The 27776-nt window shown below is 35.8% G+C and overlaps 1 protein-coding gene across 2 annotated transcripts; it reads left to right on the top strand.

The window, feature by feature from the left end:
- HPGD (15-hydroxyprostaglandin dehydrogenase) lies at window positions 1-26888 on the top strand. Of its 2 annotated transcripts, XM_040555950.1 has the most exons (7): window positions 1-292; window positions 399-522; window positions 4495-4601; window positions 14878-14974; window positions 22811-22887; window positions 24701-24864; window positions 25971-26888. In XM_040555950.1, the coding sequence occupies exons 1-7, from the start codon at window positions 200-202 to the stop codon at window positions 26107-26109; spliced, it is 801 nt and encodes a 266-aa protein (XP_040411884.1). In that variant the 5' UTR covers window positions 1-199; the 3' UTR covers window positions 26110-26888. The 2 variants fall into 2 exon arrangements, with proteins under 2 accessions (XP_040411884.1, XP_040411885.1); XM_040555951.1 differs by lacking the exons at window positions 1-292; window positions 4495-4601.
- Window positions 26889-27776: the final 888 nt, after the last annotated feature.

A 27776-nucleotide genomic window follows, 5' to 3' on the forward strand; every position in this document is an offset into this window, starting at 1 on the left:
AGGGGAGCGGGGGGGAATGGGCCGCAGCGGCACCGCCGGGGGGAGGAGGAGAAGGGCGAGGAGGAGGAGAAGGAGGAGGGCAGAAGGGAGGGAGCGACGGAGGGAGGAAACTTGGGGCAGGTGACACGGCGCTAGGTTCCTCCGGCGGGGCGGGAGAAGCCTCCTGTGCGCCGGCCGGGCGGGACGGGCCGGCAGCGCCATGCACGTCAATGGCAAGGTGGCGCTGGTCACCGGCGGGGCGCAGGGCATCGGCAGGGCGTTCGTCCAGGCGCTGCTGGGCAAGGGAGCCAAGGTAAGCCCCGGGCAGCGCCCCCGCCACGAATACCGGCAGCCCCCGAGCCTCGGCGGGGCTCCGCTCAGCCCCGCTCCTTCCCTTCCCTCCCTCCGTCCCCGGGCAGGTAGCGCTGCTGGACCGCAACCTCGAGGCCGGGCAAGAGAGCAAGGAGGCCCTGGATGAGCAGTTCGAGGCGCAGAGGACGGTGTTCATCCAGTGCGACGTTACGGACCCCGAGCAGCTGAAAGGTAAGGGGCCAAGCGTCAGCGCTGCGTTCCGGCTCAGCGCGCCGAGGGATCCCAGGCTGCTGCACCTATAGGTGCGCAATTACGGGTGCTGCAGGACAGCCTACTCCCAATCGCTCCTGACAGTGACTCAAAAAGGATTTGTTTCTGAACCTGCAGATGTGAAATATGACTGCCAGCGCGCGCGTATTTCACTGTGTTACTTGGCACATCGTAAAGAAAAGCCAGAGAAATCATTTCCATTGAGCGCTGTGTGACATTTTTGCATGAAAGCCTCTGCAGAAGATAGTTGTTATTTTATGAGTAATATACATAAACTTTAAAGCACGGACTTGCTTTTTATGAGGCTTCAGTACAGACTCCAAGCTGCATTCTCTCATCACAGGAGTAATAAATCTCCTCCAGGTTGCAGTGCTCTTTCTGTACAGCATGCTTGCCTTCAACGTCTGCTGCTGTGCCGAAAGAAGAGTTGGCAATAGATGGCACGCTGCTTTAGTGTGGGGTTGGATAAGGATCGATAAAGTTTTGCATATGTTTTGCAGATGCAGGGCATGGCAAGGAGCTTCCTTCACATATGATTGCCATTCATGTTCTCAGTGAATAAATCCTACTCCCCACTGACATCTTGGAATAGTTTGTAATTTTGACATACCCTTCACAACATCTCATAGTCACCACATCACTTCATTAAAGTTTCATTCTTAGGTTACGTTCACAGGTAGTGAGTCACTTTCAGATTTTGACATAACTGTTGTTAGTACCCTTTCCCCAGATTCATTTGTGTCAGGCTAGATGCGAGCGTTGTTAGTTCTACTTTTATGCACTACACTTCACTCGCTGCTTTCTCAACAGTAGTGGTGAAGCATATCCATTCCTCTTTCACAAAGCATTGCGGATAGTCCGGAACTCAGCAATATTGTTCCCAGCTCCAAGCTAGCATGATTATGCCCAATTCCAGTATTTTACATGGGAGATACTGGACTTTAAACGTGAGATCTGCTCTGATCAGCAAACTTTTTTGTTTGTTTATCAGCTAGGTTCATTACTGACTTTTTCTTCAAGTGGGAGGAGTAACTCAGGAGCAAGAATAAGCATCTTTAGGGGTAGGAATAGCATGTGCTGCAGCATGGCTGTTACCCCAGCATGCTTTCTCTCTCCCACTTCCCACATTTCCTCCTCATTTTAGTGCCAGGCTAGTGCAGGGCCTAAGGGCTGAGCCCTGGGAACTGGAGGGAGAAGGATGGGTCAGTGGGGAAGGATTTGGAACTAAGTTATCAGGAAAAGAATGATCAGAATAAGACTGGAGTGATGGCAAGGAAGCTGCTTATGCTTCTCTGTTATTGCATTTTTCCCGTTGCAGGTTGCTTAGCAGAAATTTGCCATCACAACTGCAAACGCTGTAGGGCTTCTGTTTGTTACTGCTTTGTCTTCTCTTCTCTTTCCTCACTTGCTATTGCAAACTGCTGATTAATAAACCTAATTTCACTCCTAGAATTTTATGCGTTTATTGGATGCATTGAGTCCTATACTTGCTTTTTACAGTCAATGTCATAAGTTTTCTTAGTTTAAGTCTTTCAATACGAAAAAAGTCACAGCATTAGAACTAATATCTGTAGGTATATATTGCTTATGGGTAGAAAAGCAGCTGCTTTATCCATATTCAATTCTTGCCTGTGCTTTCTTCTCTGTTGGCACTCTCACATGTTCCCCCCCCAAAATCTTCAATCTTGTTCCACTTTTTAAAAGTTACCATACACTGAATTTTGCTTTCCCTGAAAACTTAGGAAGCTCACTTATGACTGGTATTTAGGCTTACTTTCCACTGTTTTTCTTACCTCTCCATTAAAATGGATCCTCTTCTTCATTGTAATGATCAATGTTCTGCATGATCATCTGCTTTTATTTTATATGATTTCATAAGACAACTAGTCTGCAGTGTAAACAGAATTATTCTATATTCAAAAAGTGAAGAACAAAAAATCCGTTTAGAAAGACATGTGGGTGATAAGATTCTTAAGAATTTGTAGTGAGAATCTTCTTTTCTGTGGGAAGGTAACAGATGGACTATTGTAGCCAGGTAAACTTCTACCAGAAATATATTAAATTTCATAATCATTCTTTATTTTAACATAGATATGCAAACAGCTGAAAAACATTTTGCTATTTTCTTAAGGTGCAAGCTAGAAAACTACAATTAGTCAAGTCAATGTGTGAATTTAATAGTTAATGCAGATCATTTGGCAGAAGTACTGCTATCTCTGGTGTTTTTGAAAGCAAAAGATTCTCTTAAGAGTGGAGTTGATGAAATAAGCTATTTCAAAAAGGCTTAAAAGTGAATAGGAGAGCCATTTTGCAAAATTTGGAAGCTAATCAAGTACTCAAATTGCATTTATTGTATTAATTGAAACTAAGCTAAAGTACTCGATTCTGCTCCTAAGCTAAGTTTTTAGTTGACCTTGCTTGTGCAGGGGGAAGATGAGGAAGGATGACTGAAGAGTTAAGGGATCAGAGAATGAGACAGCAATAAACATAACAAATCCCTGAAAGGCAGAAAGCCAAAAAGAGATGCTTTAAAATATTAAGTTCTTCTGTAACAGAATATTATTAGAAAATCTGTACAATAAGGGTAGTTGGACAAATAAAACCTTTCCCAGCTACTTCCCAGCTCTTGTTCTGATGTCAGTATGATGACAGTGATGGATCTGTGTGATTCAGGGAAAAATAAGCTTGTAACAGTACATCTGGTGCTTTTGTAAACCCCTGCAAATATCAAAAAAAAAAAAAAAAAAAAAAAAAAAAGCTAGCTCAATCTCTCAGAGCTACTGCTATACCCTTGATTGACTTGATTGACACACTAATAGCCAAAGAAGAAATACCAGAGAATTCAGAGGATCCTGGGATCACCTTTTGGTGAAGTAGTTTCATTAAGGCCTGCTGAGCATAATTTCACTATACCTGAAATACTCTGGGTTTTAAATCAGTCACCAACTGATGTTTTTTAAAACAATATAGTGGAGGAGGAGTGTTTTGCGTAATGAAAAATGTTTAGTGATGAGGAATATCTGGAGGGAAGAACAAAAAAGCTATATTTGTATCTCAGATAAGGTCTGCAGTCATGGAAAAACTTAGTCTGGAAAGAACATCTGGAGGTCATCTCATCCAACTGTTCTGTCAGAGCAGGGCCAGACTAGATGCATTTGTTCATCACTATGACATCATTGTATTTTTCCATACACATCTTTTATCTTAGTTCAAACATTGTCACCTGGGAGAACACAGTGTCACTGTGGAAGTTTCCCAGTTCTTTATTTTTAAATTCTTTGGAAGACAGGTCATTATTTTCATCAACAGAAGAAGATTTGAATTTGTGAGATGTAATTAAAGTTACCTGATGTATAAAAACTTTTTCATAAATGGATAAATTTAATCAAGAACTGTGATGAATTGTTTTTACTTGAAAGATTCATATTAGTTATATCACTGGATAAGTACTGCATTCTTAAAATAAGTTAAATTCAGACTCAGACCAGAAAATGGTTCTGAACCTATGAAGCTTTTATTTTATATTTAAAATAGATGGAGCCAGATCTGGAATTTATTAACTACATCAAACTCAAGATGTAAGTGCTTAATTTATATAATTAGGATGCCAAACATCCAATCTAATACAAAATGTATGGGTGCTAAGAACTTTCATTTGCTCATGTTGTTAGGCATTATAAAACAGAGTGAAAAGCTTAGTGTGGTATCTTAATTCCTTCAGTTTTCCTGAATATGTTTAATATTGGTGAATGGTTAGATAAAACATGTAATTCTGTGTTGCTCATTAGTGATTAAGAAAACAGCTGAAACATTTTGATGGATTAATAAAGCATTGTAAGTATATGCTGTATTTTTATATTTAATGAATACATGTATTTCTGTGTCTTATTTTCCATAAGTGCTAGGAAGTTTTAACTTTGGATTTTACTATAGGTGCTTTCAAAAAAGTAATTGAACATTTTGGAAGGCTGGATATTGTGGTTAATAATGCTGGAGTGAACAATGAGAAGGACTGGGAGAGCACTATACAAATTAACTTGGTAAGCATTATCTGTTTTCACATACTCATACTTCAGTAATTGATGCTGGAATACACTTAACACTCCTTGGTTTATACAGATCATGCCACGTGACAAAACATGGATTATTAGTCTGGCAAGCACAGCTGTTCAAATAATAACCATCTAACTGCATATGTACAAACAAACGTCTGTGTGGTGTGTCCTTTATGTTGTCTATCCAAGATGTATGGCACAGTTACTCAGGCTAACACCAGACAACATTCTCCTTCTTGTGAAGCCCAATGAAATCCCACATAGGTGTAATAATTTGGTGCCCAACGCAGTAGAACTACACCTACATGAGGCCTACCGTTTACATGAATGTTTTAGTCCCCTGTTAGAGTCAGCTGGACTGCATTAGAGAATAAGTTGCCATCTGTTGGTACTACAAGAAAACTTGTTCAGCCAAGAGCTCCTACATTTTCTTCACCACTGAGGCAAGCATACAGCTTGAGTTTTTAATATAGACTATTTCACCATCATCACTAATTGAAGCACACCACTTAAGAGCGTTTGATAAAACCAGATATATTCAATGAATGTGTAAAACTCATTTTCAAGCAGACTGCTACTGGTTCTTTGATGTTATCTGGTATCTGGCTAACCCTATGGTAAAATCTTATTCCTCTCATGAGGGGAGACCTCAATAACTATCTCAGTGTTTTTTTTTTTGTTGTTGTTTGTTTGTTTTTAAAATTTAGGCTACAGAGTTAGGAGATCTAAGCTCCAAAAGAAAGAAAAAATTTCTAGGTTAATAAAATTCTGGCCAGCTTGTGTTCTACCACCTATGAAGTTCTAATTGGATGGTGATTCAGCAAGTTAATCCTATGGCCGTGCTTAAAAGCATTACAATCTCGATCTGCAAAGGCACTAGCAAAACAAAGCTTGGAAGAGTACTATTTGGAGTTTGAGTCCAATCAGTCATTTGGAATTTGTCAGACAAGCAGGATAGCTCAGGATATGAAAACTAAAAGCTTGGTTTTGTCAAAAGTTTTATGGACAAAGGTACCTGAGTCTTCGAATTGTCTCTCTCTGAAAACTAACAGATAATCAAAAAAGCCCAGGACAAGTAACACAAGATGTATATGAGACAAGCTCTAGAAAAATAATGGAGAAATCCATATTAAAAAAAAAAAAAGTTATAGATGTAGCAATATCTTTCTTTACCTTTTAAATCTATCCAAGGTCAAATTTGCTTATTCTTGGAAGGCACTAAACTGAGACCACAGATTAACGTTTCCACAATAAGAGAAATGATTATTTTTATTATGTTCATTTTCCTTTGTCTTTCCTTTATATCTTCCTTAAGATGTAACTATACATATTTTTTCCTCTCTCTTTCATTTCTGAAATATTCTGACAAATTAAACAACAGGATATTTCATATTGTGAACCTACAGGAGTGTGACATCATCAGTTATATGCAACATCAATACATATTGTCAGAGATCTTTGAATTTGAAAGAATTCAAGTTCTAGATTACTTATTTCTTTTTATTTTGTGCCTGAAGTTAATATAAGATATAATTTACTGTAGGCAGCCATCCACTTGTCAAATGTGCTTGCACATAGTTAGTCACAACCCCAAAAAAATTGAAGCCAATGTGAGAAATTCATTTGTCTGTGATTCACATATAAATTTAGCTCAAAAAATGAAGGTATCTGTGGTCGACAAATCTTGAAGATATTTAATGCCCAGGTAAATATCTTAACTTACAGACTGATGTCCAAACAAATTTGCAAATGTGGGAGGTAGGGGGAGGATATTGTAATTTATACATGATTGTTTGCGTTAGTTCACTATAGGTGTCCTACTGATTTAATTTGTAGCTGAACATTGAATAAATGCATCAATTCATGCAGGTGACTAGAACAAGTACATTTAAAATGATCAATCCAAGTAAAAGCACAGCCATGTGGGTTAAATTAAGGACACACTAAGATCCAAATATCTTAATTATTCTTTTGATTTGAATATTCTTTAACTACCTAACCTTGAGCCAACTACCTAGCTTATTTCCATAGGGCATTTCTATCTAGTTACTGTAATTTCCATGAACCAAGATATAAACATTTTTTGCTTCTTACTTATTAACTGTAACACGGAACAATAACAGCTGCTGCATGCAATATGCTATGTTGACCAGTTCCATAAAATATGTTTTGCTTCTGGTAGAGAAAGGAAAAAAATATGTACGAAAAATGCAATTTAAGAACGTCTCTATTTCCCCCACGTAGGGCATTTAAGTATCCTTTGCATTATCTCTAAGAACAAGAATAACCTCAATAGGCACACAGTTTGATACACATTATGCAAACATTTGACAGATTTTTTTTGTTATTTTTTTTTAGAGGGAAAAAAACCTCTACATGCCAATCTTTGTCTTGCTGATATTATTTATATATTTGTACAACAAATATTCCCTGCCCCAGTTTAAAGTACAAAGTGCAAAAGTAGAGCAGTACAGAGCAAGATAAATCAGAACAAACACATACGGGTGTGTTCTTTATGGCTAAAACAGTTCACAGAACCAGTTGGCCTTCAGGAACTTTTTTTTAAAGGAGGGCAAGGAAGTTTCCTGAGAGCACTGCTTGAGAAAGCATGAGGAACAGAAATGAAGAGCACATTTAAAGAATGGGACATGCTACAGAAGGAAAAAGAGGAGATAAAACACAATCCCTGCTTGTATCCATTACAGATTCTTATGAAGGAAACAAGACAGCTTGATAAAGATGGGAAGGAAAAAAAGAATATCAACCACTAGAAAGATTTTTCTTGCAGTGCTTTCCAGATCCTCGCTATATTTTGTCCTAAATAATATCCACCTTTTCATTACTTTATTAATATTTCTATTAACACTTTTAGTTCAGCATTCTAGCAATGCCATACATTCCCCACCAGAAAACTCCAAGGCTGGTAGTGTTGACTTGATCAAAATCAGCTTGAGACATTGATTCAACTATGATACCCGTATAAATTCCACCGTAAGTGGATATTACCAGTGTTGTTTCAACAGTCCATCACATAAACATACCCATACACAGAAAGGAATGAGACATAAGAACACACATTCTTATCAAGAGTCCTACCTACAGTCATCCAGAATGACAAAAACAGCGTTTCTTTCATTCAGCTTCACAAGAACTTATGCCTAAGGAATCCAGATATTTTATAGTCTGACTTTCCCCCTTCTTTTCACCTAAACGAGAGAAAGAAAAAAAAAAAAGCCCAAATTTTGATGAGCTTTGAACCCACGTTAGTTAAACACAAGATGTTCTGAAAGGCTTTCTTGTCCTGAGGTTCTATGCTTTCTGGAACAGATAGTGGCTGCTATAATTACAGTATCTTTTCTCTTTACAAATGTATTTAGTACATTTTATACTCACAGAATCCCAAAATTAACTTGAAGGTCTCTTTTTATGCTCATAGTAGAGGTTTCTGAAGACTGACATAGGTCACACTATACAGTGAATCACATATCCTTACATCATAAATATTACCTGAATTCAAAGTGCAGGAGCATTTTACATAAAGTTTTGACCATGTTATTTTCTTTCTTACACCAAAAAAGAACACACGGGATCCAATTATTAAAGTGTTGCCCTGCTCAGCATCATAGCTTCATCTAATTTATTTTGGAATAACTTAACAATTAAATGTCAATATTTTTTAAAGAGAAATTTAATACTGATCTCCAAAGATTATACACATTTACTGATACACAAATTTGGTCCAGAAAGATCAAATGTATAAGCCTCTAAAAATCGCTAAAGCATTCTGCTAGGAAAGCACTATTAATTAACATGTAGGTGAATACCTGTTTAGTTTTTATGTATCTTAATATTAACTTGTTTATCTAGTTTCACAGGAAAAGAATTGTGAGGTAGTTTTTTGTTGTTGTGTGGTGTATTTTTTTTCTTCATGCTCTAAAGCAAAAACGATGTAATAATATTGTATTGTAATAAAAAGTTCTGAAAATTGTTTCAGGGACAGTTCACAATTTTAAAAGACATTTAAAACATATTATTTCCTCAATCATAATAAAATAAGAGAAGATGTGGTTTTTGGCAAAAGTAGAAGAAAGTGGGAAAGTTGGCATGCTACCTCAATTCAGGATTCAGAAAAAAATAGTTTGAGGTAAACTGTGTAGTAGAATTGTTGTTCTTACTTAATCCCTTGTCTGCATTGTAATGGTAACACCAGTAAAATGAAAAAAAAAAAAAAAGGAAAAATATACTTACAAAATATGTCAGCATAAATACGAAATATCCAAAGTCAGTTATCAGAAATTTGTGACTAAAGTGTTCTTAAGGCAAACCAAACTTTTGTCTCCTCATATACTGTGGAAGTATGGGTAGAGGGGTAAGCACTGCCTGTGAAGAGGTTTATTAACATCTAGAAGGTCTTTGAGGATGGTCAAAGGAAGAGATTTAGGGAAACGTTGAAATGCTAGCCAAATTTTAGAATTTATATCCCCAAAGATCTGAGTAGCTAGTTATCATTTGCTCTGATAAATAAATTAAGTAATGAGAGTTGTCTTACTCCCTTGCTTACACCATTTGCATTGCTCATTTCCTGGGTCGTAAGGAGGTAGTTAAGTTTCATGTGCAAATGATGAAGTACATTAGGAGAAGCATGTATGTGTGGCTCAGTTTAATACAGTTCATGGTGAAGTAAAATTTCCAGCAACTAGCAAACCTTGCAAAATCAATTGATGTGTTCATCAATAAGGAACTATTCCTCAAAAGGCCAATTAGCATCTCAACAGCAACCTTAAGGGTAAGTAGGCAAACTTCAGAAGTGATTCATTTTATTGATTTTGGGGACAAATACTTGGTGATCATTGCAAGGCCATTCCCTTGTGCAAGCCAGATAAGGGATCTCTTGGGCGTGCGCTACAACCTTCACCTTGCTTTGGAGGGTGTATGCAGCAAGGTTCGTATACCTTGCTTTCCTTTCCCAGTGTACCAGGAGAAATTACAAGGGCTGAGCTTTCATCCCAAAATAATATGACCAGGACATATGGCTGGATTCAGCAGCTGGGAATTACAACCTGGCCCCACAGTACAGACAAGCAAGTGCTGTTTCTTAATGCTATTAACATAACTGCTCAAAGTGAAGCCTTCTGAAACGAAACAAAAACAAAACACAGTGCTGTCTGTAGATGAGTAAATGGCACGGGTAACTAGTTTGTCAAGCTTGCATTCTAAGGCAACAAGAAATACACCAACTCTGTTGTTCAATGGTTTAGTCGCTTATTCCTTCAGCATAATTTGATGCTAGAAACAGGATTACGTGCCTAGGCAGAGATATGGACGCCAAAAAGTGAGAAGTAGCAATCATCTTAAAATTGGTGGAGTGAGGATCAATCCTCTAAGTACATTAAAGAAAACAACTGTAAGCATAATAATTTCTATTGTTCATATTGTCTTAGGAAGCACAGATTTACTTTAATTGCACAGTAGGCCAGTTAACTTCATAGGTTAATTTTTAATGCGTGTTTACAGTACTCAATGTTGAAATACAATGAAAGACACATTCTTTGAAATAAGGACTACTTAAGCCTAGCTACTTAAAATGCAACATTATTCCTCTGTCCCTGAGGAACATTTGGGGAAAAAGACAAAGAAAAACTACATAATAAAAATCTTAAATGTAGTATTTCACTCCCATGCTGTAAAACAGCTACTGAATTCTAGAAAAGGAACAAATCCTACTACACCTTCCTTTTGCCTCTCCCTCCCTAGGACTTCTTGTTTTCCACAGTTTGAGGCAGGAACTCAAACTCAAGACCCTAGAATTTCATTTCATATAGCAAGCAAACTAATAGGAGTGCCAAGGGACTTGCATGCTTACTACAACCCATCTGCCTCCTAGAAAATCTACAATAAAATCAGTCCCACCTCCCTGACCTACAAGAAAACTGCTAACATTTTCCATGGGTTATGAAACTGTGAGTCAATGGCTCTTTCATTCATTTTATGCGCAGTATCCCTAGCACAAAGGCCTGGGCTCCTTTAGCTCAGAAACCTACATTAAATATTAGGACTGATTACCATTTTGTTTTCTCAAAGGAAGTCATATTTATTACCTTGTCAACAGTAGTCATCTTCAGCAGTGAACGAATGCAAAAATAATTTCCCAGCATAAAATATTGCCGTCATTAAGGAGAAAACAGAAGTATCAGACTATAGGTGACAAGGGAAACCTTATTTAATATTATAAGAAACTACATCAGCGTTGAAACACTAAAAAAAAAATAATGTATTAAATCACTTCCAAAAGAATTGCCATTTGCAAATGATGATGATTAAAGATATTCTGGAAGCCACCACTACAAAAGAAAATACTTTAATTATTATTACTTATAGATCAAGCTAAGCGGTAAAATGAAATACAGAGTATGAAAATCGACTTACAGGTGTTATATTGGAATACAAGAACATTGTACAACACTGGGTAGGCAGATTCATAGAGCCAGAACAAACTGAATTAGAGCTCTACTGAAGACTAGCAGTCTGACTAGAATCAGTTTCCATATATGCTTTCTTTCAGAGCAAGAATTAAAGCCATACAGCTGTGGGATACATAGACTTGTCAAGAGCCTCAGATTTTTGTTTCTGATTTTGACACTGATACCTAAATTGCCAAACAATTTGTTACATAAGTCGCTGATTACTGATAGGATGCTTCCAATAGCAACTGCAAATGTTTTGAGCATTCTCACAATTACTTTTCAAAATTTACCATGCTGTGAGATACTGAGTTTTAGTTTTATCAGTCTATGCTTCAGAATGTCTGATCTCTAATGCAAATCTGAGTTTTCCAGAAGCTAATATTAGGAGACATTAAGATTAACTGAAAAGAATCCTAAGGCTTCTACTGGCAGGTATAGAGCAAAATTGCCTCCCTTGAGAGCACGCTCAGACCTGCAGTACACCTTGATAGGTTGTCTTCTTTATTTGCTAGAGTAAAATATATTTTGATAAGAAAACAAACAGCAGTATCACTGAGATCACAGGTTTGTTTTTGTCGTGTTTTTTTTTTTTCCAACAGCTGTAAGGACAACCATTGAGATGTTCTACCAGTTTTTAGCAGCCAGGAGCAAACAAGCTAGGCAAGAGCCGGCTGTCCTAATTTTTACTTTTCCTGCATTTAATTGTAAATTTGGCTAATTCCCTACTCTTTGTTCTTGACATGTTTATGGAGAACATCCAGCTGGGTGCAGTTATAAACTAAGGAACTGTAAAAAAATTCTATGTTAAAATGCAACAGTCTTTCTTTTATGAAGTTAATCCTCACAGCATATATCTTTGCCATATAAAATGAGTCGTGCTTTTTTTTTTTTTTTTAATTAGGACATTTTAAATGTTAAGTTTCCCAGAATTTCTAATTACAAAAGACAAACTAAAAATTGTTATTGGTTAGGAGCACAGGATCAAGTTACTATTCTTATATACACAGAGAATTCCACCACCTGAAAACACCTTCAATTTATTTTAGTTTATTGAAAAGTAGGTAGCAGACATTTTTCCATCATATTCCCAAAACCAGGAAAATGCGGTGCACAAAACACATCATTCTTTGTCTTATTTTCTGTTGTGAATTTCGTGTTATAGTAAAGTAATAGTTGATAAACTTTCTTCTAGAATTCAGCCAAAATATTCTGATTCTAACATCGGAAACCGAAGTCACATTTCATACAAAAGGAAGCCTTAGGCGGCAATTTGCACACTTGCATAGATGGATTTTGTAACAAAACCAAGCTCACCAAGAGATGCCAAGCTAATGGAGTCTAGAGAGAAAAAAGAGCAGTACTATGATTTTGATAGAAGCATCAAGCTACCCACTTTTTGCCTGTCTTCTAATTGTGGTTTGGCCAAGGACTCATCTTGCTCTATTATCTCTTTGAATTAGAAGGCTGGAGGAATAGAAAAATCCTCAAGGAGCCCCAAGCTACTTCCTTCTCCAACTGATTTATTTCCTCTAATCATCCTAAATGGAATTCTCCTTTTCTGTTCAGCAGGCTGAGCCACTGCTGCAGGGCATGATAGGACCTGCACCTGCTCTCCAGAGACTGCATTAACCCTTGCTTTTCTAAAATGTCTAGTGTACAGCCTATCATACGTATGTATGTAAATATATACATATATATATATATACACATATATATATATATATATATATATAAAGTCATCACCCATCCTTAATACCAAGTCTAATTTCAGTTGAGCTGTCATTGAGTTTATTTTCAGAGTAAATGTACCTTACAGCAGTGGTACTAGGCATAAATTATCTTGTTTTTCAATACATCCTTTGAAATTTAGATGTGGCCATCAACATTAAACACTGTGAGACTACTACTAAGTGTTTAATAAATAACATTATTTTGATAATAAACAAAATGCTTCTAGTGTCAAAACTTTCCAGAAGAAAAACATAAAACAAAAAACTTTTTTATGGGAAGTTTTAATTTAAAAAAATTAAAACATTATTTCAGACTTTTGAAATATTCCAATATTGTGATTTTTATGTTATTGCAGGAAAATGGTACGTTGAAAACATATTTATATTTAAAATGCCACAAAATACCACAACTATAGAAAATTTAAAAAAGCTCGCTCAGTATTACAAAGCAAACTTGATAATGACATTTCAAGTTCTTTTATCTCTGTAAATGTGCAGTTTATTCATGTTACTCAGACACTGAAAAAGCAATAACAGTAAGACACACAGTCTTACAAATATGATTCCAGTTAAAAAGACTAGCGTATTTCTTGTAGAAGGCAAAATGACTTGAATTAAGATTCTTATGTTTTATAACATATATGTCTAAAAACACCAGCTAGTAAAAATGAGATGCAATACGTGTCTTAATTTTTTTTTTCTTTTTTAAACACACTGTGTTTTTATTACTTTGGGACATTTCCTCCTCCATGATTCATAGTTCTGCAAACCTTCCTCGGTCTTCTCCCTAACAGAACCCTCAGGGAATTGACTATGTGCAGATGTGGACAGATTTGTAGGGCCACTTCATTTGTTGAGCATCTTTGTTTGGGTCAAATAAATAGTGTTAGACACAAAATATAAATTGAGTTCTTGTTTAAAAACTTAAATATTTCTGGAAATATAAAAGTGATTAAATGATTTTAAAAAAAAAAAATTAGGTAGAAATTGTAAACCAAGTATGAAATGTTTCAGCAGGGATCTAAGAAAATTATATAAACAATTAATATTTATGAAACTTGCAGCAACATTTCACTAAAGTAAATGCAGCAATATTGCACTAAATATACTATCTTCCACTAGAAGCATCACCATAACTTTCTATTAGCAATTCTTAAAGTCTATGGTAAAGCAACTTACCTTCTGGGAGACAGACTTCCTCTGGGTTAGGAGGCTGATAACCTCAGGCTCGGCATACATTTAGGAATCTGTTTAAATGTCTTAAGTTCGGTGAGTTGAATCCCAGCAGTAGGGTTCTAAAACAGATCTTAAGCAATCAAGATTATACAGGTCTCAACATGATCTTCTTCCTCAAAGATCTTTCTTATAAAATAAAATAAAATTACATGCTGCAGCAAATATGCCAACACCTTCTTTCACATCTCTTAGAATATTTTATTTTTTTTAACCTTACCTATATTTGTCTGTTTGGGCTTACCTTCTTTTGAGAGAAATGGTAAAAATGATGTAACTTCAGTCAGAAAATACAAATTTTAGGACCAGAAATAGATCTCACAACTTCTTTTAGGATCACATCCTATAAAGTGCAAGTTTCTCATGCCCTGAGTCAAATGGGGCCATCAGTGTTAGCAACATCTTCAAATTCAGCCTTTACATTTTCTGTAACAAAGAGTTCATCTGAATAAAAATGCTGGGACTTGGATCAGTTCATCCACTCCTTATACAGAAAGTATGCGTTTCATTTATAAATTAGTCTGGATTTCATGTCCTTCACAGCGTTTATTTCAGGCTGCAACTATTTAGTTTTATTATTGATATCTTTATGAGAAAAATAATTAAGAAATAATAATTATTTCTATTCATTGCAATTGTGCTTTTGAAGTTACTGAGCTGCATTACCGTGGAATATCTTCTGTTTATAATCTTCAAAGTAAAATTAAAATCTCAAGTAAAGTAATACAGGCTCTAAGCATCACCACTAAAGCAAGACTGTTTTTAGGAGCACAAACGAAACATATTTTAGGAAACATATTTTGAATAAAATTATCCTTTTTCTCCTTATGTCAGACATCTGTGATTAGAGGAACCTACCTTGGCCTAGAATATATGAGAAAAGGAAATGGAGGTGATGGAGGAGTAATCATTAATATCTCATCCTTAGCAGGTGAGAATATTTTGTATGTAAACACTTTCTCCTCACTGATTTGTTTCTAAAATCAATGAATCATACTGATCGCTCACACTTTTTCTTCTTTCCTATGGCTCTTCCCTGTTTGTTCTCATTTTGAGCCGGTTTTCATCATAGTAACAGAAGTAATATCAAAGGAACATAACTTTAATTTGCTTTAAAATATTCAGTAATTTTCCTAACATATCAGCCTCATATTTAATAATATTGAGCATGATGTAAATACAGCATCAGAGGTTTTTTTTCAGGTTTCAGTAGGACCACGCCGAGCAAAACCTAACTAGCCTCAATTCGTTATGCTTATTCCACACTATTTAGTAACATTGCTGAGTTACAACAGTATGTGCTCCACAGTGTGAAACATAATCTAATGTGAAGACCTAACCTTAATTCAGGTTACTTTAAATCTGATTATTTTTGATATTATAAAGCATTTATCAGGCACCAAATATGGAAAATCATATAAGCTTTTTCACAGAAAATGAGGAAGCAGTAGCAGACCCTCTGCTCACCTCCATAGGGGCCCAGCTGTGACACTATTTAAGATTAGGCTGCATCTGCCTATTAATGAAGATTGTCAAATACCACTATACCTATGCTCCAAGCCCTCTCAGAGGTGAGCCACCTCTGCTTGAGAAGCCATAAAATTAACATTCATATTTCACTGAGCTTAAGATGACATGTTTTTTGCTCAACTGCTTGTTTATGCTATAACTCTATTTCAATTTATTGGCACAGAAATAGAATTATATGGCTTCTAAGTCAGTCAGGGTTATTGCTGCTGAGTTGTGAGGCAAAATTGTACACCCTTTCCTGCAAGCAGGCTTGATGTTGCCATGCTCACTGCAAAAAAGCATAAATGATATGGGAATGATATGGGAAATGATAAATATAGAACGATATGCCCCCTGATACCCTTCCTCAAAAAGCATGCAGGGAAATGGTTGCATTCTTTCTTACTACTGTCATGACATCTGGGAAATATAATGCATATGCTGGCTTATCCTTGGATTGTCACTGCTTTCTTTTGTATCCATGTAGAATACCAAATAATAGTATTTTTTTCCAGGGTATTCCTATGTGCTCTAATAGTGAAAAGCCGGTAAGACAGCAGTGGCCCCAGGTCCTGATTGTGAATGGGGATAAGTGCAGAATAGCTGTGAGTGTTCTGAGTACTGTTAAACGCTATTGTAAGCCTGGGCTTTGCAATGAGAAATCCAGTTCGCCCTATTGAGATAAATCATGAGGATCTCTTATCATATGAGGATCTGACTTAATACATACACGTGCCCCTTATGAGTGAGGGGTACTTTAGTAAAAGTCTCCATGTCCTTTAAGTCAGCACTTGCAATACTGCCTGACACATTGCCTACTGAAGCCAGTATGTTTATCTCATTAGCTAAAATTGACATTATACTGGGACCAAATTAGCCTGAAGGAAAATGCTATTGCACTAAAAGAGTTCATCAACACAAGTAAAAGATTAAACATTTTCACAGAAGTGCTGATGCCCGTGGAGTGCTTAAGAAAGGGCAAAGGTAGCAAGCAGCTTGATTCCTGTTCTAACTGTTCTGAACTGATTAAAAATTGTTTTGCTTTTACGATCTAACAGCTTGTTTTTTCTTCGTTTGGTAACAGCTCATGTTATTTTAATTATTAAAATATGCATTTATTTACTTAATTAATGTTATGCTCTAATGATTGTGGTTATCTGTCAAAAACAAAGTGTCCTTTGCTTTGTTTGCTTTTACAAGGCTTCTGTGTAGTAATCATTTCCAAAGACATAAGGAAAGCCACATTATAAAAGCTGACATACGCTTACTTTTTATAGTTTTATTTATTTTACTATCTGTGCTAATTCTCCTTTACAGTCTGAAGGTCTAAGTCCCACAGTTCACCCCATATAAAAAACGCAAGCTACCATGGGCTTGTTTAATATTCCCTGCAAGTGTTTTCTCAGAGCTAGCTTCTGTTGATCATTAAACTCTCAAATGGTTTTGATCCCCCTCCCATACAATTTCTCTATAAGATTATATCAGATATGCTCTGCAGACAGCAAGCATTCTTGTGTCTTGTTGAGCAGCATGTAGAGTTATATGTAGTGCTTATGTAATGTTTAGTAAGAATAAGATTTGCTTCACACAGTAATTAGTTTCCAGTTCTTAACAATGGTAAATTCTCCGATGATTGAACTAGAGACCGAATCTAGCTTTACATTTTCAAAGAACACCCCTTGGCCTACTTGAATGCTTCCTATGACAAGGATACTCACAGTGGGTGAAAGCCAGAGCACCCACCATTCCTTTCCTGTATTGAATCTTCCTTTCTTTAGTGTCTCAGCAAGACGGGACTAAATATGAAAGGGAAGGAAATACATAAGCACATGGAACACTCAACTCCTAACCCACTGCTCCTCAAAGCTATGAAGCTTTCTTAATTTTCTGGGATTTATACATTCAGATTAAGAGGAAGTAGTTCCAGTAAAACTCTAAGATCATAGGAAAATTTGTATTTTACTGCCAAAAGAGAATACCAACAGCAGCAGGTTTTTGAATATATTGTGGTAAACTTGATTCCAGATTTAAAAAGTAAACTGTTCTAAAACTCCTTCTGTAGGAAACTACTTACATTAATTTTCATTTTCTTTAACAGAGAAGTTATAAGCAACAGGAAAAGCATACAATACTAAATTTAATGCCTGAAATTATTTATTTGACTAACTTTAGTGCTGTCTCTTATCATGTGGTGGCTGGTACCTATACACTTTTAGTAAATAAAGGGAAAAGGGAATTCATATGTGCGTATGCACATTTGTTTTGATAGCTTTCATACCTTTAAGAAGGTATTCTGTAAAACTGATTTTGTATCTTTCTGGACTCCACAAAAAATCAAAGTATTTATAGAGAGCTTAAAACCTACTAAAATATTTAGCTTATGAATACACTAGCTTTTTATGAGAGGTTGTTCAATGTGCAGTGGATCTGCATAGCTCTTTTGTACAATCATATCAGTGATTTGATTCAACTTCAAGCATACAGGTTCCAACAAGCAGAGAGTTTGTCCTCCACCTGTAGAAAGCTTCAGCCAAAGGAAATACATAAAGTCTTTCCTCACAAAGAGATTTTTTTGAGGATCTGATCCTATATATATATCTCACAAGAACAAAGCTAAGCATATGGTTCGTATCATTTTGAGTAAAGGCAAGACTTTATCACAATGATGCAGTGCAGTGGAGTAAAGGTATAAATGGCAGTACAACTGAAGCCTTCAGTTCAGCATCATGACAGAGCTTCTGTTTCCTCTCTTATGTAAATAATGAGAATGCTGAGCAGAATCCACAGGAATAAGATTAGAAAATTTAGAAACTATTCCCTAGAGACTTCAGTTCACTGTTACAAAATTTCCTACAAATGACACAGCTTACAATTTTTGCTAGGCTTTCTATGTCTCCTTGATTTTGGCACAGATCACAGTAGCACAACTGACATAGTGAACATGATCTTGTATCCCACCATACTCTTAAGTATAGGGTATTATATAAACCCCTTTAATCAATTCTCTCATCACTCTGTAGGACCATAGTGCCCCTAGCTCATTTTTCTGCTTACATATATTTGCTTCTTCACACATGGCTTTGACCCTCAGAGGATGTTGTAAGCGTATTCCATACTGTTTATTCAGACTTTTGCCTCAGGGTAACAAAGGAGATTTCTGTAATGTGGTTTGGAAAGACATTTAATTTAAATAAATGTGGCTAAATCTTTGTGATGTTATTTGTTTGTAAGTATTCTATGTGTTGCAATAATAGCTATACTTTATAAAAAGAAACCCAATGTAGCATGGGAAACAAACTACGTTGGCAATATTTTCCAGTATACAGAGAAGCACACTTTTGGTTTGCTTTAAAATGGATTCCGTCAGTGACCCAAAACTTACCTTTCAGCATTTTCTCCATTTCCATTAAAATAAATAAAATTTAGAAATTTAGGATAGTACAAGGTATTGACATTATGAAACACTGGTGAGAGAAAATTTGAATATTTTAATAGAATATTTAAATGTTTTAATCATGAACATATTTCCCTAAAGTATCACTGGGAATAGAGCTTAATCATAGTGTAGAAGCACTACTTTCTGATGAGCTCAAAGCCTCTGTGAGATGAACAGCCTTGTTAGAAAACATACTGTGGTTTCTTATTCTCTGTGACATTTTCATCCAAACAGAAAGTACACTTTTCAAAGAATTACTGAAACTTAAAGATACTATCAAACAGAAACCAATTTTGTCCCAAGCTGCTTAACTGTGCACTCATGAAGAAAATAGACTGGAAAGGGCACATAAAAGCTAATATATCTTATCCAAAGGAAGAGACTTGCTCAAATTTCAGAGTGAAACATGTTCAGTGGATAAGCATACCTGGAAAAAAAATCCTTAACTCTGTATTCATTAAAACTCTTCAGTGAACTCTTCAGAGAAAATGGTTTCAATAAAGCTTACTAATACAAATCAAGCTTATTGATTCAATTCTCCATCTCCAATAACAATCTCTAAAGATATGGACCATGAAACTTAACTAAAACTATTGACCTTGATAAAAAAGTAGCTGTAGTGAGAAGCCTGACACCATGTCTGAAATGGTAACAACTGGTCTTGACACCTTACCAGCAAGGCGTATAAATGAGGGCACGAGCTGCCCCTCTGTCAGCCTGTGAAGAACTAAGAAGAAAAATAAACAAACAAACAAAAACACAGTTACATAGTTGATGCATTGTTTTGCTTTTGGTAACCCAAAGGGCACCTTCAGTCATCACCCATTTGAACACTCTCTCCCCCCCACAGTTATTTTGTGCATAATGTTCTCCAGCCTGTTTCAGTGATGCCATTCCACTTTACATAAGATAATTAAATATTTATGGGAGCAGCAAATAGAATCCAGATGTTCTAACAAATGAATGCACTAACGGATGTTATGAAATCATTTTCATGCACTGGTAAAATAAATACTCGAGCAGAGCAGAATCAATGTCACACAGCACTTCATCCCAATATACTTTCTAGCACAGTCCTTAGGACACACCATTAACAGATACAGGTTCAGCTCTCCCTGGGGCAGGGCAATGGCTCAGAGCTGGAAACCGCACTGTGGTACTGAGTACTGAACTTGGGAACAAAAGTGAGGCAGGACTGTCATTGTAAAGGATGCTAGGACTAGCTCTTCATTGTCACTGCTTTGGCTGACAGTGAGTTGATTTCTTCTTAATTCTCCATTTTAGAGAAAATAATAATAATAATAATTTCAGTTAGAACTGGTTTAAATGCTTTCATTTAACCAAACGATGATTTATTTGTTCCTCTCTTCCTGTCAAATTATTTCTGCCGTCTTTTGACATTTGTCTTCGAACCTTCTTCCCAGTTCATTATAGCGAGCTGTTTCCTTCCTTACTTTATTTCTCTTCCCTTTCAAGAAAAAAAAAAAAAAGTAACTTTCCTTACTGTGGTTTAAAAAAAACAAACAAACAAAATAACCTTCTCAATTCCTCCTTTGTATTTCCCGGTACATTTTACGTATGTCTGTATGCCTTATTGGAATGGTTTTCATCTTTAAAATATGTAAAACTACTCAAGGGTTAAAAAATAATAATATCATAATATTTCCAATGTGTGAGTATCCCAACATTTCCAATTATCATGAAAAATGGTGGTGATGGATGACAATCAGAAGTCACCAAACAGAGGAATGAGAAGTCTTTGTTGCAATCGCAACCCAGAGGAGACACCATGGAAGACATTTTTCAAAACCAGATTCTCAGTCAGAAGCATAATACATTAATCCAAGCTAAGCACATAACCAGCCACTAGGTTAAGTTGTTCATTTCCCAGCGCTGAACAGTGGTGCTAACAGTATTGCTTTCACTGGATCACCAACATAACATTTAAACTAAGATAAAACCTTGAAGCTGTCAGAGTTATAATTAGAGCTTTCTTCAAAAGTAATTTTCTTTGAACAAAGTGGATTCCAGAGTAAAGACCTCACAAAAGTCTCTGGCATACATATTTTTCTCACAAATCCATACTTAATAGCTGAGTATTGTATCCATCATCTCCACTGAGATAAGTCACACTCTTTCTTGATTATATCACTTAAAATATGAAATAAGAAACATATCTTAGATATGAATCCAGTTGATTTCCATTAGAACTAAACATGAAGGCATCAAAATCAGCATCGAGGTTTTACAATACCACATTCAAGAACACAAATTTCGTCATCTAACTACACAGACTTTAGTTTGTTATTCATCCATTCCTAGCATTCAAGTGGAACCAGAGCATCCATGTGGTGCAGTTTAGCTTTTATTTTACAGTGAATAGTGCTGGCATAGTGTTTAGAAATACATATATATACTCATGGCCTGTCTCTTCTTGATGAGCTTTTTGCCATCAAACTCAGTTTTACTAGAATTAAGTTCTTATTTTTCCACCGAAGCCTCTGCTCTTCTTTCAATACTGTAAATGAAATTTGTATGCTCTGCCACTCCCATCACAAAGGTTCACAATCTCAAAAGTCACTTTTCATTTTGCTTCTCCTTTTCCTTATAGAAGATTGCAGTGCTATTACCAAGTATTGTTAACTCTTTGTTTCTGTCCCCTTCTAAATAGCATCATCCTGGTTTTTCATTTCAGAACAGGGCCCGCTGTAGGAGGTACCATACAGTGAAACCTTTTTCAGACTACCTAATTCAGTCCAAAAAAAAAAATGCTTCAAGAAACTTTCCTGTCCATATCTCTGCTTTCATTTCTTTCTGCTCACTATCTGAGGAGTTCATCTTATCCTTCCTTTTACAGTGTTTACTGACTTATCTCCATACCCTCTCTTCACTGAGGTCCTGCATTCACTCCTTGGTGTTTTTTACCATTTACTTATTGCAGAATTACTTCCCTATTTCGTTTAAATCTCTTCTTAAAAACCATCACCTACGAAATATTACTATAGCAGTACTGTAAGTAAAATAAATTTTACACTGCATCTGATGGCACAGTCTGAAATATTTTGTTTATGCTTGCTTCTTTGAACAAAAAACACTATGCAAAGGAGCATGTACTCTTTTGTTATAGTGGTTACTCTTTGTTATAGTACTAACTACGTTGTCAAATAAACAACAATGGTATTTCATGGGCAAATGTATTGCCTGACTGCACATCTGTCAGTTGAGCAGCATATGCATTCCTCTCTCTTGCAGTATGGCTAGGGGAAAAGATCTCAAAAAAAAAAAAATCCAGAGAAAAACTGTAATCAAGGGATTGAAGACAGATATTTTATTTATTTAGTGATGTATTACAACTCTAATACTAATTCAGTTACAGTAGCCAAAATGGACATTGATATTTCCCTCACCTTCCCTCTTCCCTAAAATGAACGCAAGTGTCCAGTTTGCGTACCAGTAGTTAAGGTGTCAGTTATCAGAGTATTTATTTGCATATATCCAGATTCATTGAACAAGGCTCTAAAATTCTTGGTTTTGAGTGTATTCTTCCAGATCCTGTCCTGTTTTGTCTTACACTTTTGTCTTAAACTATACAGTTTTTTTCAATATTTCTCTTTTGCTTTCCTGTGTTTTTATCTATTTCATTCCTTTTTCCCAACTTACTCCAGATTACAAAATGGAATTTGAAGATTTTTACTAAACTATTTTGTTGCATCTCTATAAATCCATCACTGATTTTTTACATTATTAACTTACATATATGTTTAAGGTAATCATAAGTAGAGGTACCCAACATCCTTACTCAGCTACCTTTTTATTTTAAAGGACTCATGCCTGCTGCATTCCAACCTGTGTACTGTGCTACAAAGCATGGTGTAATTGGATTTACACGCTCAATAGCAGTAAGTATATGTTTTTGAAAACAGAGTCAGCAGCTCCTTGGGACATGCTATGTTTTTCATGCTCTCTCTCTATTGTCACATAAATGGAACTAATTTTCTTAAAGCAAATATAGTGTCTGAAGTGCTGGAGGTTCCCTCCTTTTACAAACAGAATCTAAAGATGGAATAAGTAAGGCATGTGCGTGTTTATGAACAATTTGAAGTTTAGGAAGATTTAGGGAACACAGGAGAGAGACATTGTAAAATAATATAAGGACAGCAGGAAGAGCCCAGAAGTCATACATTCTTTTCCAAGCTTTAAAAAAATATTTTTCATAACTCCATCCCAGTCATTTAGCATTTCGTTTTCCTTATTTGTAAGCCAGGTTGATTACTTTTTTTTTTTTTAATGATAAACAGGTGCTAAAGAGTGCAAAAAGTGATTGAACACAAATATGTTGACCATTATTTATTCTTAGCAACTCTTAACACATGTAAAATGACACAGTCAGGATGGGATGTGTTAGATATTGTATGAGCACATCTTAGTCTGACTCCAAAATTTGCTAGTCAAATCAAACAAACAGAATGAGAAAATAACTTGGAGACACTGAAATATAATTACATTTTCATAGATTAAGCTTAAAAACATTCTACTTATAAAAGAATTCCAACCTAATTTCCAGAATAAAGCACCTGAAAAAATCATTTCGGTAGCTATCTAGATTTGATTCCCCGACACTCCCCACAAATCACTCCTTTTTTAAGATTAGGCTAAACAGCACACTATGGTTAAGTGTTGCACATCACATATTAGCCACAGAAAGAACCTCACACCTGGTTTTCTAGTTTTACTTTCACATGGTAATGTAATTTAACATCACAGTGTAAGGTCAACAATAAAGGAGTCACCAAAAAATCAGAGGAAATGCTGTCTCTCTATTGAACATGGTACAGTTGAGGAGAAAAAGAATAATAAACTATACTTAACCAGGAAAGGCAGTCCAGTCTAACATCGTATGGATGTGATACAAAGTGTCTATGACTTCATTTTTTGTTTCTCAAACCAAAAGGGCAAACTACCATATTATGAAAATGAGATGTGATTTACATGATACCAGAAAGGGTTCCTGTCAAATGTTAACATATATGGAATTTAGTTTTGAACAATTATGGTTATTCTTGGATATATCCTATATAGTTCATAAGGTTTACGCAATTGTTAAGAAAGTTCATCCAGCATTCAACCTGGCTGCTGATCAGACTTCTCCTTTGCTACAAGCATGCACTGGTAGCACCACAAAGAAAGGATCCAGCCAGACCTTTTGTTTACTTTCATCATATTCCTGAGCTGCATCATGAAAAAACCCTGCCCCTTTCCTGTTCACAGGGATTTTCCAGTGTATATAATTGGTGATAGATTTCTTCCTTGGCAGGGAGGATAAAACAGCTGTAAAAGTTTAGCATTACTGCTTTAGGGGTACAGGCCAAATCTTATTTCAGTTGAGGTGAGGGAGGTAAATGACATGTCAAGAGCATTGATACAAAAATTTGGGGGAAAAACAGACATATGGAAAAAAGTGTGTTAATTTCTTGTAAAATTGTTCTCCCAGCAAAACAGATGTTGGAAAATAAAAATGTAATTACTAGAAAAAGCATACTTCAAACTTAGATGTTGAAACAAAACAATTTGTTTTGCAACAAATTTTTAACAAATTTTGCTAACTAGGCAAGTCTGAAATATACTTACTGATAAATCTTACTCTTTGAAAAATTAGATACACAATACCGTTTAAAAATGTTGATGACGAATGCCTAACTTCCTCTTTTCTAGTTAGCTGCTAACATAGAAAACTATGGTGTGAGACTCAACACAATTTGTCCAGGATTTGTCAACACGCCAATTCTTCAGTCAATAGATAAAGAAGAGAACATGGGACAATACTTCTCATACAAAGATGAGATCAAAAATATGATGCAGTTCTATGGTGTCATGGAGTAAGTCAAGTCAGATACAATGTTTTTTGACCTTTGTAAATGAAGAACAAGCACACTCATTAACATTTTCAAGTGATTCTCAGCAGGCAAAATTAAAGTAAAAAAGGGGAAATGCTGTCTCAAATCAAAGTCAATCAAATGTGTTATCCTATATACAAGGGAATAATGACAGATACTTAAGGCATCACATACTTAAGAGCATCTCCTATGTAGTAGTAGTTCCCTTTATGCATTCCCAGTTCCAGCAAACTGCAAATCAAATTCCTGAGTTAAAGACAGTGTATTAGTTTTTAATAGTCTTTGGTGGATTGTTCCATAAATTTGTTTAATCAAACTTCTTATGAGATTCAGGGTTTGGTTTCCACAAAACCTGGAACTGAAACAAGACAGACGTCAAACAAAGAATGGACAAAACTGGACTAAGTTCATAAAAGCACAGTACCAACCATGGTGAATCATATCAGTCACCTAGACCATTACGGTATTGCCAAGAAAGGCCAAAAGCAGACACCTAGGGAAAAAGTACATGAACAAGACAGACCTAAAGTGATATTTTTAGAATGCTTTATCAGTCTCTTAACAATTAACTGTTCATCTCCTTCTACACAAAGGAAACCTGTGTTGTTTTGCCTGTCCTTTTTCATATGTCAGATATATTGCATCTATCGACCACAACAAACCGATGTGACAAAATTCAACTTACACTAATCTGTCAGCCCTGCTACAATAACCAAGAAAAACAATCAGCAAGGAGCTGCAGAGGATTGTGTAAGGGTTAAATCTGCCCACTTCCCCAAAAGAGAAAACTCCAGCAGCACCTCTATATCCACAGGGATGTGGATACCTACAACAAATAAATGATGATTTGTAAAGCTGCAGCCTTATGTTGTATGTCATGACTAAGGAGACAATTTCTCTCCTGAAACAGTAATACCACTTCTGCTTTTCTGAAAACAAATTTGTTCAAATTTCAGATTAAGTTTCAGGGTATATAGATTTACCTTCAGTTTCCATACCTGTCCTTTTCACATGTTCTGTTACATCAAGATTCCAAGATTCTTAAATAACATCCTCACCCACCCCTCCCCTCCCCCTTTTTTTTTAAGCCCATCAATAATTGCCGAAGGACTGATAACGATAATTGAAGATGATACGCTGAATGGAGAAGTTATGAAGATTACAGCATCCCAAGGGATTCATTTTCAACAATACAGCCAAATGCCTTATACATCATCGAAGAGATAAATCTAATTGTTTTGTGATAATTATCTTTTGCTTTTCTTAAATAGAAAAAATGTTGGAAAAAATAACTTTTGGAAAAAAGGTTAATTTTGTATCCAGAGCAGTGACAGTATTCAAACGTATCCTAATAACAGAGATGGAGAAGAAAATCCATCTCTGGGGATGAGGAAGATGTTATCATCCTACTTTGATTCTACAAGCACAAATATTATTTATTTAGTAGAACAAGCACACTGCTCTGAAGATTTCTGATTATGTAGTAGTAAGGGCCAGTTTTTTTCCTTCCAGTAGTTCTGTGCAATTATCTGATCTACATACTCCATGTATATTTTTCTGTACCTGACTTAGTATAATTCTTCTCAGTGTACTAAGTGCCTACTTATTTACATCCTGAATTCCTCAAACCAGGAATTCAGTTCAGGACTCCAGAAGACAAATATACCTATAAAAAAAATAAGAATTTACTTTTTCTTATATGAACGTGTAAAATAGAACAAGAAGCGAAATTCTCTTTCCTCATTTATATATGAAACTGAATATGTAGCATAACATACAAGGAAGTACAGATTTTTCTCTTCTTGGATTTTAGCTATTTATAAAATACTTCTGAAATATTTTTTCTTTTATATATAAATATATATATATGTGAAATTTCTCTCTTTGTATATACAAGGATGAATACTTTGGCATTGATAGAAATGTCTATTTACTCATCAAATCTCATTTTCTGAAATTTTAAATCTAATCTCCTGCCTTGATTGATTAAAACCTGAATTAAATCCTGAGTGATCTGTTTGTTTTATATTTTGTACATGTCCATTTTGGTGCCATGACTTCTTAGATGGAGCATATCATATAATGGCAATGGAACTAAACTGATGGGCCTTCTACTTTCTGAGCTCCTCTGGACCTTCTGATCTAGTTCAATCACTTATGAATATTATGAATACTTATGAAGCAAACCTTTGTACTCTATAGGCTCCATTCCTGAGTAAAAATACAGTTGTGCACAGTAATTTATTTAAGCTCATAGCATAAGATGATGTAATGATCCCTAGCAAAGCTGGGAAAAAATAATAGTCACCCTCCCTTTTTTAAGTTTAAAGTAGTGACTTAAATTTCAGTGATTTAAGCATTGTTGTTGGTTTCGTTTCGTTTTTCAGGATTGTAACTAGAGTGGAAGCACTAATATTCATCTTCTGTGGAAGTCAGGGAGTAATAAGACTGTGGGGAGAAGAAAAGAAGCAGACACACATACCTTGAATTATTCACCATTCTCTCCCCACGTTCATTTTTGGCTATGTTAACACTGGTACTTTTAAAGCCTATTTTGTATGAACACATGATCGTATCCATACCATCAGCATTCCTTAATGCATCTACCTGACTTGATTGTATTAATTTCTACTTTTATTTCATTAACATCAGAGCATGATATAGAAGATCTGAATATTTCGTAATATGTGAATAAGCAGCACAAAAGACATGACATAAAACTTAAAGAAGTCAGCAAACTTTAGTCAGGTCCTAATACTGATAATTGCCTACCTCTGCTTCTCTCCTTGTTAAGCAGTATTTCAGCACAGCTTACTGAAAAGGGAATATATAACAATAATGATAGCATGCGCAAAGCCAACTAACTAGCAAAGACCACACTAAGTTAGGCAGTA

Source organism: Cygnus olor, chromosome 4 (genome assembly GCF_009769625.2).
Source record: "Cygnus olor isolate bCygOlo1 chromosome 4, bCygOlo1.pri.v2, whole genome shotgun sequence".
Classification (NCBI taxonomy): domain Eukaryota; kingdom Metazoa; phylum Chordata; class Aves; order Anseriformes; family Anatidae; genus Cygnus; species Cygnus olor.